Source organism: Trifolium pratense, linkage group LG3 (genome assembly GCF_020283565.1).
Source record: "Trifolium pratense cultivar HEN17-A07 linkage group LG3, ARS_RC_1.1, whole genome shotgun sequence".
Taxonomy (NCBI): Eukaryota; Viridiplantae; Streptophyta; class Magnoliopsida; order Fabales; family Fabaceae; genus Trifolium; species Trifolium pratense.
In genome coordinates, this window is record NC_060061.1 from 50,855,357 (window position 1) to 50,871,998 (window position 16,642).

General features: G+C 32.5%; 2 protein-coding genes and 1 long non-coding RNA gene across 8 annotated transcripts; 2 read left to right on the forward strand and 1 right to left on the reverse strand.

Annotated features, from left to right (window-relative positions):
- The first annotated feature begins 675 nt into the window (after nucleotides 1-675).
- On the forward strand, nucleotides 676-6,791 carry LOC123915328. The gene is made up of 17 exons (XM_045966460.1): nucleotides 676-692; nucleotides 831-927; nucleotides 1,256-1,309; nucleotides 1,408-1,625; nucleotides 1,781-1,814; nucleotides 1,933-2,011; nucleotides 2,160-2,257; nucleotides 2,542-2,604; nucleotides 3,128-3,204; nucleotides 3,373-3,517; nucleotides 3,644-3,760; nucleotides 3,850-3,944; nucleotides 4,221-4,292; nucleotides 4,406-4,463; nucleotides 4,646-4,734; nucleotides 5,333-5,435; nucleotides 6,112-6,791. Exons 1-17 carry the CDS (start codon nucleotides 676-678, stop codon nucleotides 6,493-6,495), a joined length of 1,800 nt encoding a protein of 599 aa, XP_045822416.1. The 3' UTR covers nucleotides 6,496-6,791.
- Nucleotides 6,792-9,766: 2,975 nt separating this feature from the next.
- On the reverse strand, nucleotides 9,767-13,546 carry LOC123913541. 6 transcript variants are annotated; one of them, XR_006811649.1, is made up of 5 exons: nucleotides 12,889-13,546; nucleotides 12,183-12,272; nucleotides 11,475-11,676; nucleotides 10,987-11,084; nucleotides 9,767-10,092 (listed from the first exon to the last, which is right to left on the reverse strand). It is a non-coding gene; the product is annotated as an uncharacterized LOC123913541 (long non-coding RNA). The 6 variants fall into 6 exon arrangements; XR_006811647.1 differs by lacking the exon at nucleotides 9,767-10,092 and having other exon boundaries at nucleotides 10,786-11,084; nucleotides 12,903-13,546; XR_006811646.1 differs by lacking the exon at nucleotides 9,767-10,092 and having other exon boundaries at nucleotides 10,786-11,084.
- A 1,625-nt stretch (nucleotides 13,547-15,171) lies between these two features.
- Nucleotides 15,172-16,251, forward strand: LOC123915329 (F-box protein At2g26160-like). The gene has a single exon (XM_045966461.1). The coding sequence runs from the start codon at nucleotides 15,172-15,174 to the stop codon at nucleotides 16,249-16,251; it is 1,080 nt and encodes a 359-aa protein (XP_045822417.1).
- Nucleotides 16,252-16,642: the final 391 nt, after the last annotated feature.

Consider the following 16,642-nt stretch of genomic DNA (forward strand, 5'->3'; position numbering starts at 1 on the left):
ATTCATTATGCCAAATGAGGGAAAAACTAGCATGCATATAGTATATAGTAGCCGTAATTTGTCTAAAAAACCCCCACATGCACATCTTGATGATTCAATTATTATAATTTTACCTTAGAACACATTTTAACCTTTTCCAAAAACGTATTTAACTTTTTTTGTATTTATAAATTTTTTTTATTTATATTAATTTTCATCTTATTATAATTTTTTAATAATCAATTTTACCTTATAAAAAATAGTCATACTTTTTTTAAATTTTTTTTAAACTTATTTAATACTTTTTTTAATAATCATGTAAAAATAATCGTTTTTAAGTGCCAAAAGAAAAAAATCATTTTTTAATCAAAGTACTTTACTATTTCTTTTGAATTAAAGGAGAATCTATAGAATTGTCACGTAAATTGAAAGCATGATTATTTTCTTTTTTAGGAATTTAGGAAGAATCTAGAATTGTCACGCAAATTAAAATTATGATTAACAAAAAGTGACAAGTGGTAAATAGTTGGGTCTTAACCATTTAGTTACTACAAAAACATAGAGGGTATTATAGGTATTATGAAAAATGGACACCTACCATCTTTATAAATAAGTATAGATATATCTTCTTTATGTTTAAAGTTACTAAAAAAAATCAAGAATATTGTTTATGTATGGTAATTCATTAGGTTAAAAATGGCAGATAGAATCCGGTAAATTTTACTTTCATTAATTTTTGAACTTTATCTTCTAAGTTCATTAAATAACCTACTTTGTATATAGTATTTATTTTTAAATAAAAAAAATATTTTTACTCTCATTAATTTTTGAATTTTTTGTTTGTTTGTCAGTTCATTGCAGTGGAAAAGGGGTCCCGGTACTCGAATTCATGGAAGAGTAGGCTATGAATATGCGACCACTAACTTGCTAATCCGTTCTTATTCCGAGGTAAGTTGTACTGTACCCACCCATTTGTTCAATAAAGTTAAGCTTGGATAATTTTTTTATAGAAAATAGTAGTTGCTTAAATCGATTGTAACGAGCCATGGGTTGGTTTCTGATTTGTTGGGAGGAAGAGGAAGAAGAAGATGAAGGTTGGTGTTGGTGGAAGAGGGGAACAAGATGAATGTTGGTTTATTTTGAGTTAATTTTTTTTAGTTAGTGAGTGAGTTTAATATAGTATGATGATTCTAGTGTATAATAACTATTAGTTATTAGGTTTTGATCTTATTGAATATTATTATAAATTTGTATGTTATATTTATTTGACTTGCAGCTTGGAGCTTTTCCTCACAAATATCTTTTTGAAGGGGAGAGATGTAAATCACATGTAGGTACTCAGAAATCACATGAAAATGAAATACATGTTGTGATTTAATATAATAATAAACGTTTTCTTTCTTTCTGGTTTTCTATATATATATATAGCCCGAGCGGATCAGTTCTTTAGTTGTGGATAGTGATAGTGATGCCAGCACCGACGAGGATAGTTATTCCAGCACCGACGAAGATAGTGATGACAGCACCGACGACGCCGGAGGTCCTCCTGATAGTGATGCAAAGGACGATTATGTCGGTCCTACACTTATTGATAGTGATAATGATGCAGTGGAAGATTATTACGGTCCTACACTTATTGATAGAAAGTAAGCAAGCACCTTTTTAAATATTTTTGAATAAATTCTTTCTCTTTGAAAAAAAATTCAAAACAAATTACTTGTTTGAAGATTTAATTTGTTTCACTTTTCATGTAATCTTTGATTTCTCTCTAAAAAGCTTACATTCATTTAATTGTTTTCAGGAATGGTGTCTCGGCATTAGCATTTGATACTAAGGTAATTTTGTCCAACTAATTGGTTTTAAAAAATAATTGTTCATTCTTATCTTGTTTTATTTATTTTCTCAAAACGAAATCTTAAATATTAGTATATATATTTTTGAATTGTGATTTAGGGTAAGTACTTAGCAGCAGGTACAAGAGCAGGCTGTCTTACCATTTATGATTTTGATTCCTTGTACTACCACACCCAAGGCAAGTTCAACCTTTGTAATTTCTTTGTTGGATAGATAATAACTTTTGATATAATAATGTTAATAATGTTTTTTATTGGATAAGGGTTAATTTCAAATGAAGTGCTCATGATTGTTTAAAATTGGTTTGGTATTAATTGTGATGGCAGATGGAGAAGAAGATCAAACCAAGCAGTTGCTCCACAAGTCCGAATTCAATATGAAACAAGTTAATGCTATCAAATGGAATCCTGAGGATGAGGATAAGGTTTCAAATTAATTAAATTATTTCAGGATTTTATTATTAAATTTATAATAAATTCATTATTATTTATAAATAAACTGGAACCTGCTTTAGTTTTATTACATTATTCTTAGTTAGGATCTATCAACAATTATTCTTAGTTAGGTATATCATATGTGTCAATTAGCAATATTAGGATATTTTATAATGTCATGGCATCTAATTCAATTAATACTCTATTTGCTCTTAAAACTTTTTTTTGAAGAACTATTTGCTCTTAAACTTACGTCTAATCCTTTTCATTTCAGATTGCATATGTATCGAGACATCGTTATAATCTACAGATGTACGATTTTACTGGCCCGCCAAAGGTAGTAAGTTTTAATTTCATTCTCATTATGACACTACTTTCTTGTTAAAACTAAACTTGCTTACATTTACATTAATTATATATTTTGTTGCTAGCTCTATTCTTTCGAAAATTATATATTTCAACGGTTACTCGATCAAATTCATTTCTATCAATTTCTTATTACCTACGGCATTCTTGCTAATTTGATTTATTTTTTGTTTTTTTTATGTGAAAGGTGAAAATTAAGAAAAATATTATTTGGCATGCTAGTATATAACAAATTAAACAAGAGAAACAGTTAAATAAATAGTGTTATAATTTTTAAAAGGTCAAATGAAAGCGGTTAATCTTTCATTCTTTATCTATCTATATATCTCAACTAAAAGTTTAGTTTGTACAACCTATGTATATATAGGGTTTTCGTAACCTATGTATCAGCTTAGATATCAGCTTAGACCTTTTTACATAGACCAAATAACCAAGTCATTACCCTTGTTTTATGTTTGCTGTTTTATCCTTGAATTATTGCTTAATTACTACAGGAGTTCCCAAGAAGAGCTGTAAATGAGGAATATTTAGTAGGTTTATCTGATGTTGCTTTTGCATCAACCAATCCAAGGTTAGTGAGCTTGCTTCCCCGCCTTAATTAATTTAGACTAACTACGTGCATGCGATGCGTGCTTCTCTTAATTGACAGTTTATGGTCCTGTTTTTTTGTTTAACAACCTGTAATGGTTAGGCATTATATTAATTATATCTTTTTGGTGCTGCGAATGAATTTTTACAGCCTCATAGTTGCTTCTGATTATGGACATCCTACTGTTGCGGTTTGGGATACAAGAGCGGAAGATCTTCCTATCCGCCAGCTTCAAACTGGTCTCGCTGATGCTAGAGCTACATGCCTCCAATATTCAGAATTCGGCACTGATCAGGTTATATATAATTCTTCCTTCCTTTCAGCCACTTCAGTTGACCAAATTAATAAATATGTTTGAATGAGTAAGGAATTAGAAATAAAGCTAACCCGCAGTTGTGTATTGGGTTTGGTCAATTTCCAGCATCTTTTGGCTGGTGGGACAGATGGCTTCATCTGTGTGTGGGATCTTCGTGGTGGTCGTGATAATCCTCTGCTACAATGGAACTTGTTTGACTTGATGAGGCGTCAAAATTTGATTGTAATATATGTTATTCAAGTTTAATTGTGCACGTACGTTTTGCATATTATATATGCCATGTCATTAATTCTCATTGTTAATTATGTTAGGATGAACGTCAAGAGCATCGTCGCACTTGTATCGACTCTATTGGTTATAATCCATCAAATCAGAGGCAGTTAGCATTCCATGTTAATAATGGCTGGTAGGTTATGTTGTCTGATCTCTTTCTTCAGCCACATTACTGTTAAGAAGAAAAATTTCCATTAACTCCAAGATGGATCAGTTTCTTTGACTTGACTATATATATTAACATAATAATTCAGCTAATATATGTTATATTGTTTCTGAATGCAAGATCCTCTTCACGATTGAAACTGGAGATGCATGTCGATCTATTTCCATATATATATATATATATATATATATATATATATACATACATATTTTAATATTTACAATCATATATGCATGTACGTAGGTCGGGTGTTTACGATTTTCACTCTTCTTCAATTACTCATATTCACCGACCACTTGTACGGCCTGGTTTACTGTAAGTTAGTTTGTTTATCATCCATCAATTGCCATGTACGTAGTCTTGAGTTGCCTAACTTGTTGATAAGCAAGCAGGTGTAACTCATCAGTTTACTTTTCTTTTCTTGTTAGCGAGGGGTGCCGTGATCCATTTTGCATTAGAAGAAGCTCATGGTTAGCTGACACCTCGGTGAGATTTTATAAGCTCAACTCTATCCTTATATTTAATTTTTTTTCCCTACAAAACTTTAGGTGTTTATGACAATGCTGATATATTGTTAGGTTTAAATAAGATAGATTTAAACTGCATTTTTCATTCTGCATAGTATAATCTAAGCTTTAAGTGACTGCATGTGTTGGAAACTATTGCAGATCTATATGGCACCATCACGAACTGAAAATGGCATTTTTCTCTTGGATTTTAATTCGAGCGACTCATCTCCTTACCATGTGGACTCAGTGTAAGCTATCCTAACTGAAACAATACAATATCCTTTTAATTTTCCTTGGAAACTGGAATTGTACCTCTTAAGTAGTGTTTGGCTAGCTTTTTTTAGTTTAAATAGTTGGGCTAACCATATTTTAAAAGAAGAGAACGATTCCATTGACCGGAAAAAAAGAATTGAACACACTATTTAAACTGAAAATTAGAGAGTGCCTGGTCTCTCCTTTCAACACAATCATCTCCCGTCCCCACTCCTAACAAGTGTGTTAGTGTTATGGGTAGACTGAAAATTCCGTTTTCCTTTTATACAAGTCTTTTTCTCAGATTCTTTTTCTATTTTACAATTGGGAAAAAAAATTTAACTGTACAGACACAAATGTTACTAGTTCGATGGAACGAATACAAGTAGTAATTAAATTAAAGGAGAATAGTAGATATTTTCCACCATTCTTTTCTTTGCTAACCTTTGTTTTACGTCATTCCTTGCTAACTTGGCAATACCAAGTAGTTACTAGTTGATAGGATTAAATTAGTTGCTCAGATACTTTGTCTTCATATATTTGTTTTTCAATCTCTGTTGTGAAGTGTTCAGTTTTAACGGTGTTCTTTGGCAGGCGCGGCAACGAAGGTAATACTCAAGGTTTAACCCCTTTGTCCAAAAGGATGATCACAATTGCTGCTCACCCTATGTACGACACTATTGTAGCTGGAGCTGAGGTTTGTGAATTAAAAATTTCAATTACATATCTTGGTCCCCCTAATTTGTTGTCGAGCTAATCATGTCTCTATACTCTTAAAATTAAACAAATCTTGTCCGTATCTTAATTTTCATATGCATAAATCATCATATCATCATTGTCCTTTTAAAAAATTTAAGTTTTACTATGAAGATGAATTTGATGTAAGTTCAAAATTTTTAAAAATGGTGAACTTTTGATAAAGAATGGATTTTGAAGATGTGGGATTAAAGTTATTATAATTGAAAATTTTGATTAGTAACTAGGTTCTTGATGAGAATAATGTCTGCAATGATTAAATTGATTCAGTTTGTGAATATTTTTGTTAGGAAATGAAAATTTGAGAATTTTATTGCAATAACTAAAGGGATATTTAAATGACCGTAGACAAAGTTTGGGTTTAAACATCCCACTCTTAGGTTAGGTGGAACAAGATTTTATCTACTAAAAAAATCATTGAGAAGTGAGAACTAAAACCGCACCTGATTCATTTTAGGGGACCAAACCTGCATGGTGCCTATAATTAAATATCCTCAGCTTTATATAACATTCAACATCTTCAACCGTATTTGTTATTCTTAGAGTTTAATTATTCATTAGTTGAATCACCTATGACAATTAACATGCCTAAAAGATTGATTACCTATTGGTTTCAGGATACATCTTTACTTGTGATTTCCCAAAAACACAAGTCTGTGGCAGGTGGGGAAATGGAAAATGTGGAAGGGGCAAATGTGAATGATGGTGCGGGAGTGGCAAATGTGGAAGGGGCAAATGTGAATGAGGGTGCGGTAGTGGCAAATGTGGAAGGGGCAAATGTGAGTGAGGGTGCGGGAGTGGCAAATGTGGAAGGGGCAAATGTGAATGAGGGTGCGGTAGTGGCAAATGTGGAAGGGGCAAATGTGAGTGAGGGTGCGGTAGTGGCAAATGTGGAAGGGGCAAATGTGAATGAGGGTGCAAATGTGCAAGTGGCAGATGAAGATGAAGATGAAGATGAAGATGTGGAAATGACAGGTGAAGATGAAGATGAGGAAGAATAGATTAACAATTGTTCTTTCTTTTTTCCTCTTATGAATTTACAGTACAAACTACAAAGTATCTTAGTTGAATTATTATGCTGAATTTGATGATATGATACTACCGTTTGCATTTTATACGAATGGACTACAAATCCATCGCACTTCCTTTACTTGTTGTAGTTCTTGGGGATCAGAAGCATGCATAACTCTATGATCCATTATTGGGCTTGTTTGCTGTTATATTTGCTATTGTATTGGCCAGATCAACTTACCAACTAGATTAAGGCCAAGATAAGGTTGGTTGGTTGGTTAGTTTATGATGGGACTGGGACATCCATCTCTGTTGGAATTATTTCTACCTCCTAGTGTGGCTGGGTTAGCTATGCTATTTTTCTTAAAATCCCAGCACAACTGCAAGTCTTTTTTCTTCATGTATCTACTTTAATTATCTATGGTTTACTTATGCTCCCATTAATAAATTTTTTGCTTAACAAAAATAAAGGAATGGTCTGAGAATTGCAGTATGATGGTCTGATGTTTGCCATCTTTAAGTCCTTACCATTTCCTTAAACGCATTCAAAGTCGATATCCATAAAACTGTATGAAAAAGACAATTTTACAAATAATTTTCTTTGGTAGTATTCGGTTTCATCAGGAAAGGTAAATCTCTCTGAACATCGATAGTGTTACTATGTACCTTTGCCATGTTTAAGCTCGCAACTACTGTGTCATTTCCTGTAAAGTGAACTCGGAAGAATGGAAGTTTTGTTGATGAGTTATTGCACCAATGACTTGGTTTATGTTTATGTTTGGTCTTTGGTTAAGTTGTTGGATAATTTGAGTTGGGCCTAATCAAAATCTACAAAATTAGTTTGTAAGGTGAGGGCTGTCCACCATTTATAAACATATTTTCAGATAATATATCTCATTAAATGTGAGACTCTTATCACACACCTCTAACATTTATAAGCATTATTTTGGGATTAAAGTTTGCAAACCTTAGTTTAAGTGAACATCATATTTGTAAACTGAGTTTGCAAAAGCATCTCTCCCTTTCCATCTCAAATAGAGTTTCAAGACAAAATTGAGGCAAAACTCAGTTCACAATTGGATCCAACTGAAAATCAAAGAAGAGATCTTTTCAGTTTTGCTTTTTGAATGAATGGTAGGGGTATCCCAACTGAAAACCAAACAAGTCATAATTTGAGTGTTGGAGTGTCATTGCAGATACTCTTATTAGTTAAGAGCAGCAGATTGAAAATTTGAGTTTTGTACGGAACACAACTTTTTCTGTTTCAAGTAAGCATTGAAGCTTCGGTACTGAATATAGCCTGTGATCGAGGTTTCACTTTGATCTGGGCTGGCTCCGTGGGTGTGCAAGGTGAGCCACCGCACAGGGCCTCAAACATTTATGGGCCTCTAATTAACTGTATCAGTCTATTAAAAAATTTATATATGTAAAAAAATTAATGACTTTGTTACTACTAAAAATATTTCATTACTAAAAAAAAGAAAATTTAGTAGACACACTTTAATTTTATAAGTAACTTGTGGTTGATCGTAAAAAAAAAGAAGCAACATTACAAGAAAAAACATTTCGTCGAAGAAAATGTAAAGTTGATAATGATATTAGATTGAAATATATTTTAATGTTATTGATTAAAATATGTCACTTTTAGATGTTATTTACTATGATGACTATATTTTTATTAAAGATTCATTTTTAATTTTTAAACAGGGCCTCCAAATACTCGGGACCGGCCCTGACTTTGATGTTATATATGAGCATTGTTCTACTCAAATTAATATTTGTTTTTAGCTGGACTATGTACTCTTCGACTTGTTATCAAAAAGAAATATGGTGTCACCGTAATTCTAAACATGCCTCAAGATCAATAAAGTTCTCTTTCTTTTACTGTTGCAAAAAAAAAAACTAAACATTGAGTTTATTTATCACCAATGTTTTAATTATAGGTTTAAGTTTCAAAAAAAAAAAAAGTTTCAAATTAAAAGTTTTAAGTTGGTCCATTAAGTTTGGTCTCAGTCATGTTCTATATCATTTTCTTCAAGTTTGGTCTCAGGAATCTGGTTAATTAATATCATATCGTATATTAGTATTTGGTATTGAATAAAATAAATTTGTTTCAAAAGTAAAGTTAATCAAATATTTTTTTTTGATATAATAAGGATAATTGAAGCAAATAAATTGTGTCATTCTTTTCCATTCTTAATTTTCTCTCTAATTTTCATTGCAGCTTAATTACATGCGGCGGAAGTTTTTTTATGAATCTCTGGAGCTTGTGGAGAAGTAGAAATGTATTCATTTGGGACCACAAAAATGAGAGCAATGCAGAAATTATTCATAGAGGAATTTGCTTACTTTCAGAATGGCGAAATGCGCGCCGGATCGAGGAACAAACATTATTGACTACCCGCACTGATCGAGATAAGTCTTAATTGGAAACGCCCTCCACATGGTTTCTTTAATTGTAATGTTGACGCTTCGTTCTCGGAGTATAACAATAAAGTGGGTATCGGAATGTGTCTAAGAGATGAATTTGACATGTTGGTGGGAGCGAAAACTATATGGCTACAACCGATTATGTAAGTTGCTATCGATGAAGCATCGGGACTGCAAGCAGCGACGGAGTGGATAAAAGAATTAGAGTTTGAGAAAGTAATTTTTTGCATGGACTCAAAAGTAGTGGTGGACTCACTGAATTCACATGAACGAGACGATACGGAGCTAAGGTCCATTTTAGCTAGATGTAGAGCTACTTTATATGATATTTGTAATAACTCTTATGTCGAGTTTTCTAGGAGAGAGGCTAATATAGTTGATCATAATCTTGCAAAGGCGGCCATACATAATGTCAGTTCTCATCTCTATTTTGACATATTTATAAAATAATTTTGACTTTTCATATTTATAAAATAAAAAGGAAGTGGCTTTTTGCTGTCTTAATATCTATTTCTTTCAAATGCATATCAATCATTGCAATTCTTTTGCCAATTAACTTGCATAGTCCATCTTAAATTCAAAGTACTTTATAAGAAGACTACTTGCAAAACATTACTTGAAGATCTAATTTTTTAAAACCAAATGTATGTCTCTCCTCTTATTTACTTTCAATAAAGCATAAGGATAAATGAGGATATGCAAAGTGACACAACGGGAGAGGTGTCTATATATATATATATATATATATATCCTGCAAAATCACCTTCGACGCAGAAGATTGATACTTAGTTTTAAAGTACTGAAAAGATTGATAATTTTAAAGCTAAGAAGTTTGTAGAAGTCTAACTTTCTCTTATTTCTTTTCTAAGTATTTGGCATATATACTGATAACTATTAATAGAAGGCGGGTTCTATGGTGCACAAGCCATATAGGTCTTGCACCGTGCAAGACCTTTCCTGACCATTTGATCAAAAAGATTTATCAAAATTAAAAATACACTCTCCACAGCATATTTTTCCCATCTCCCTCTTCTTCTATCTTCTGATTCCTTACCAAAACTTCTGAATGTTAGTTGGTTGTGCTGCCACCGCAGATTATCTTATCGCTATAATCTCACATGTTCTTTGCCACAATAATAAGCTCCTCCAGATCAAAACTGCAGATTTATCCAACTAAATTTGAGACACCAATTTTTTTTGAGACATACCAAATTATTTTCCAAAATGGCTTAGCAATTGTATTTAGATTTTCATGGGTTTTTTGCATATAGGTTCAAAGCATAAAAACCCTCAATTAATTTTTATTATTAGACATTTATTTGGCAGGAATCAGACTGAATAATTTTAGGGTTCTTAACAAAAAATTGCACATTTTTTTTAAGAAGAAACTGCAACATGTTAATTTTTTTAATTGTCACAATTTTATTGATGAATTGAATCATAGACAAGGCTTTTGTTAGTGATAGATAAACATTATCCCTTAAATATCATAAACTTGTGAATATGGAGGAGGAAGCTAGCTTCAATAGTGATTTTCATAAAAGCAACGAAATCATCGTTGTCACTTCTATTTTGGTTGCTTAATGTGTAGTGTATCCATGAGAGTCATGAAATCAGTCCATTTTTGGGGTTATGGAGATGGAATTGAAAAGAAGAAAAAAGAAGAAGAAAGGGAATCAGATCAATTTGATAGCGATGACCGTGGAAGGTGAGTGACATATGAAACAATTTAGTGTGGAGAGTGTATCATAAGATTTTGTGGACCTCTTTAATCTATTGGTGAAAAGCATTTGTGCATCATGCAAGACTTAACTTGCTATTCCATGTTAGACAAAGCCTTAATAGAAAGTCCAAATGTTCCTAATATAGATATACCAATGTTGCACCTTTTACAAGACATGCTGATATAGAACCAAATTTAACAAGTCCAAATATTGATCCTATAGATATACCAATAGTTGCATCCTATGCAAGATATGTTTATATATAGAACCCGATTTAAGGTCACAAGAGGCATGTGAATATATATATGCATCAAACTAAAAACTAACCATCATAATACCAATACAACTTGTATTGTAATTCCTCGCGACAACTTGTGAGGGCCTTGTAAGCTTGTTGGCGTCATTAAACTCATGGACTTGCACACCTGACACGAGAAGAATTGGAAAACAAAATATAAAAGGCTACTTATGAATTTACACTATGTATGAATTTGAAGCCCTTTGATTAATATGTTTATCTAAGATTTACACTATGTATTTTTCTTAGATAAACATATTAATTAATCAAAGGGAATGAACTAAATTCTATTGATTTATAGTAATTTTTAGTAACAAAAAGGATAGCATATAAGCTTATCAGAACATAGTTCACATATTCCTTAAACAGAGCAAAACATTAAATCAAATGCCATATTTGGGAATAACATGGTTCAACAACACTCCCCAAACATAAATTAATAATATAAGGTTCAAAAACAACACTCCCCAAACATAAAAACATAAACTAAAGAGAAAATAACTGCAAGACGCAATACCTATTCTTGAACACTTAAATCATATTTTTCAATCTTCACACATTCACGATTATTAGTAATTGACAAAGCACAACCGTCACCATCATTCACAACAATTGAATCAGCCGAACTCTTCCTGAAGGCCTTTCTTGTAGGTGTATTAACATAATCCGCAGCTAGCAGTCAACTCCTCTTTCTTTGAATCACCACTATCAATACCCTCCTACAAATGTAATCCATAGCATTATATTATCATCAATTCCACTCCCTATCTCAAGACATTCAGCATCAATATCCACATGAACTATCTAACTATATCAATCATTTAACCTGCCTATAGTAGACACAGACCAGTACATAAAGAAGATTACAACTTCACACTCAAGAATTATGAGGAACCAATTCAAAAGATATACAACAACTAAGCAACAATATTTTCAGCAGAAATTCAAATAAAACTTACATCTTGTGGTCACAATGTTTATCTATCTAAGATCTTTCGATTTGAAACACTTCTTGAAGTTTGAATTAGAAACAAGAAATACATAAGGTATTGAGCAAAATTTGGATTTGTGTTGTTTGATTATTTAATTGATCACCACTCAAATATGATATGTGGCTACATGACCAGATTCAAACTATTTTTAGAATGTTCAACGATGTTCACATGTATTCAATTAACCAATACCACATAAACATTTAAAATTCAATCTATAAATATGACATTACAATATAATAACTTGATAGTTGTCTAGCAGCAAACCGATTCAAAACCAGTCCTAACCAAACTGCAAAAAATGATCTGCTTCTTCACACACTCTGCAAACTCAAACAAAATTCCAACATTTTAAATTAAGTACTTAATATAAGAAGGAGCTTATTTTTATTGAAGAAAATATGGGCAAAAAGTACTTGTATTAAAGGAGATAATAGCTACTTTTAACAAGCATGCGGAGCTTATTAATATGCTTCACATTACACGATAAAAAATTTAACCCAATTGCTTCAAAAGAAATGTCAAGCTAATTTAGTGGGTTTTCAATAATTGATACAATCATATCAGTAAAGTGTAAAATAAAATTGATACACTCATTATAAAAATTTTGATATTCAATAATTTTTTAATAAATTGATACCTTTACACAGCTGCCTTATATATATATATATATATATATATATATATATATAAATTTATTTAGTTTATTATTATTATTTTTTTTACGAGAATATTATAAAAAAATAACGAACAAAAAGGAAAAAACAAAGAAAGGGAAAATTTTGCTGGCAAATCTCAATCAATAAATTTATTCCTAAAATAAACAATCAGCCACTTTTATACAAGCTGAATATAAAACAATCAAGAAGTAATCTCTAGCCCTAATTTTTACCAATAAATAACTCAAGTCTTACGCAGCAAGGGGAAAAGAAAAATCACCGTGAGAAAATTACCCGCAGAACTAAAAGCTATACAACAACCAGAAACAAAAAACCCTAATCCTGTAACCACTGCCTCCATATTCAGCAACACAGACCTTGCACCAAACACAGAAGAATCTCCGAGAAACCAGAACCGAAAAAAATATCTAAACATCAACTTTACCCAAACCACAAAAATCCAGTAGCAAGAGAAAGTTTTCTGATTCGTGGAACTCACTGCAGTTCAGGTAACTATTTTCTTTAATTTTCTAACCTCTGATTGTTGTGTTTATGAGGTATATATGATGTATTTGTTTGATTTTTGAACTGGATTCATAGTAAAAAGATTAAAAAAGAATAGATCTAAAGCTTTTTTTGTTTGAATCTGTTTAGTTGGGTTTTGCGGTTTTGAGAGCCTAATTCGGGTCTAAAATTAGTAGATAAGAACTTAGGAAGAGATTTGGAATTTTTTTTTTCTTTATAAAAAAAAAAGTTTCCGGCGGCGGCGCCGTGACGGTCCGGCAGTCACCGCGCCGGAACCCGGGTATCAAGGTGGCGTCTAACCGGAAGAGATGAAGATCATCTTGTTCTTGAAAAATCAAGAACCCTAGCAGAGAGAAGAAGGAGAGCCGAGAGAGAGAAATTGAGAGAAGAGAGAGAAAAACTTGAAAAAAAGAAGAAATTTCGGTGGGTTGGGGTATTTATATGACTTGGATCCAGTGCGCGCGCGTCCACGGTAGTGAACAGATTTAAGTCCGTTGATTTCCATCAAGCGACTGTGTTTGTTTCTCAGCAGAGCCTCATCAAGACCGTCTGATGGATCAGACGGCTGAGATCATACCCTTATTTACTATCTGTCCCTGGCTCTTTTATTTCATTTTATTTTATTTTGCAATTCATTTAATTTAATAATAATAACAATAGTAAAACAAAAAATAATAAAACTCTTTTGCGAGGAAAAAAAGGAAAAATTGGGTAGACATCCGACGCTTCCTCGAATGTTCGGGAACGAGATAGACATCTCGCTTTCGGTCCAATATTCATACTCCATTTAAAATTAATTTTAACCCATCAAATTTCATTCTTTTTCGCGCCCAAGTGCGCTTAATTTATCTTTTTCCCCTTTCTTTTCTTTGAACGAGTTTCATCGCCTATATACGGGTCCTACCTTTTTAATCAAACAAACTTTGTTCGCTAAAGCGCGGCTAAATTATTTTCATAAATAAAATCAACCATCACACAAATTTTCCACCAAAGAACTACGTGTAGCTTTGATTTCTCCATCGCACATGGAGATACGTAGGAGCAAGGCACCACTCTTGTCAAGTACACTAATAAAAAAACATTTTTTTTTCCTTTTGTATAAAATCAAACAATTTTTTTTAATTCACGTTTAATAATAACAAAACAAACATAAAACTAACACCTAAACCAAACGCTAAACTAATTAATGGTTCCTGTTGCGTACAACGGATGTGAGGGGTGCTAATACCTTCCCCTTGCATAATCGACTCCCGAACTCAAAAATGGTTGTGACGACAATCTTTTTATTCTATCAAGTTTTTATTGATATTTTTCTTTTCCTTCGAGAATAAATAAAGTTCGGTGGCGATTTTACTGTCTAAGCGAGCAATTACCGCCCGCGCATTTTTCCACCCGCTTCATTTATATGATTAAGTTCATTACTAGCTGAAAGGATGATGCAGATACACTGCAGTGTTTCATTTATTCTTAATTTTCTCTCTAATCACTAATTAGTAGTGGTGCTCAAATCCAAAAACCGGCCCAAAGATTTTTTTTATTTGTGCTAAAACCAAACCGAACTGCAAGTAAATTTATTTTTTATTTTAAATTTTCTCTCTAATCACTAATTACTAATTTATAACCCTGATGATTAGTCTTTCATTAATTCTTAATTTTCTTTCTAATCACTAATTAGTCTTTCATTATTTATATGATTAAGTTCATTACTAGCCGAAAGGATGATTGCAGATACACCGCAGTGTTTCATTTATTCTTAATTTTCTCTCTAATCACTAATTAGTAGTGGTGCTCAAATCCAAAAACCGATCAAAAGATTTTTTTATTTGTCATCTAAAACCAAATAGAACCACAAGTAAATTTATTTTTGAATCAAATAAGTTTCAAACCGAACTGCGAGCACCCCTAATAATTAATTTTTCATTGATTCTTAATTTTCTCTCTAATCACTAATTAGTCTTTTCCATTTTTTTTAGATATGCAGTGTTTTTGATGTAAGATGCAAATTACTAAGCAAATTTTATTGAAAGAAAAGACTTCCATGGAAAAGAGACAGACAGTGGAATGGTTAGATCTTCCCACCGAGTTGTGGACAATGATAGCCAAACATCTCATTATAGACAACACTTCATTTGAAGAAGTTTTCCGGTTTCGCAGTATTTGTAAGACATGGCGCTCCGCTCACCCTCTCCCGCAACACACACCATTTGCTCCGCAAGTTCGCATTCCTCTTAGGAGGCGTCGAAAATATTTCCTCCTCCAAACCACCATGTACCGTCTCCAGCCATTATTAAATGATGACGATGCACCTTCAAAAGGGTGGCTTATAATGCTCGGAAAGTCAGAATCCGTGCCACTTCGTCTCTTAAATCCTTTCACCTGCACCCCTGTCTCAGACAACCCTCAAGCATCGGAGGACACTTTGCAAAGGGTGGTAAATTTCATGAACTTTAAGGTTGTGAAGTTGCTTGAAGCCTTCAATTGCAATACCAATAGTTTTCTTAAACAGGTATTGTTCCCTAGTACTTTGCCTGTGGAGGGTCGTATGGTGGGCGCTCTATCTAAGGATGATTATAATAATTTGTGGGTTCGCAAGATTGGAGATAAGAAATGGACCAACATAAAATGGAGTGATTATGAAGGTTTTCATGATATAATCATCCATAAGGGGCAACTTTATGTTATAGATTGTCTAGGAACAATTTTTTGGATGAATCATTTGTCCACGGAGTTGGTACAGTTTACACAACCATTGTGCTCGTCGTATAAAGGCAAAAAGAAGAAAATGGTGGAGTTTCGTGGAAGACTCTACGTGGTTGTGATGCTTATGAATACAAACCATAGCTCTTGGAAATTGGAAGCTGATATTAAAGTATACACGGTCAATGAAGAATGGGGTCATTGGGAAGTTGTGAAAAACTTGGGGAATGTTGCATTTGTTTTGGGTAGACACTCTAATTTCTCATTGTCAGCTCAAGATTACCATGGAATTGAAGGGAATTGCATCTACTTTTCCGACTTCCTTGATATATTCAAGGTTTACCGTTTCAGCTTAAAAGATTCCATGTTAACGATTTCTAAACCTTTCTGGCCTTGTTCCAATTTGTTCAAAAAGACCTAATATAGGATTTAGAACCCTAATTTTTATATGTGAATCATAACTATGTTTGATCATTGAGAAAATTTTATTCGGTTATATTTGCTTTTATGCAATTGATCTGGGTTGTTAACAATTTTCCGGCGATTATGATGGGGCTTGTGCGATTAAAGTATATATGGGGTTTTTTTGCTATTGCTACAATTTTCTATTGTTTGATGTGTGGATATATATGGTGCAATAACAATGAAGTCGGTTTAATACAATTATATTTTTTTATATTTGTTGTTTTAGTCAATCCGGTATCAATTAAGTCATTAATTTCATTAACTTATACCATCAAACATCAAGGTATGTCGTCGTTGATTTTTTGGATACCTATGTTTGAACCCCCAACATATGAGATATCAGATTA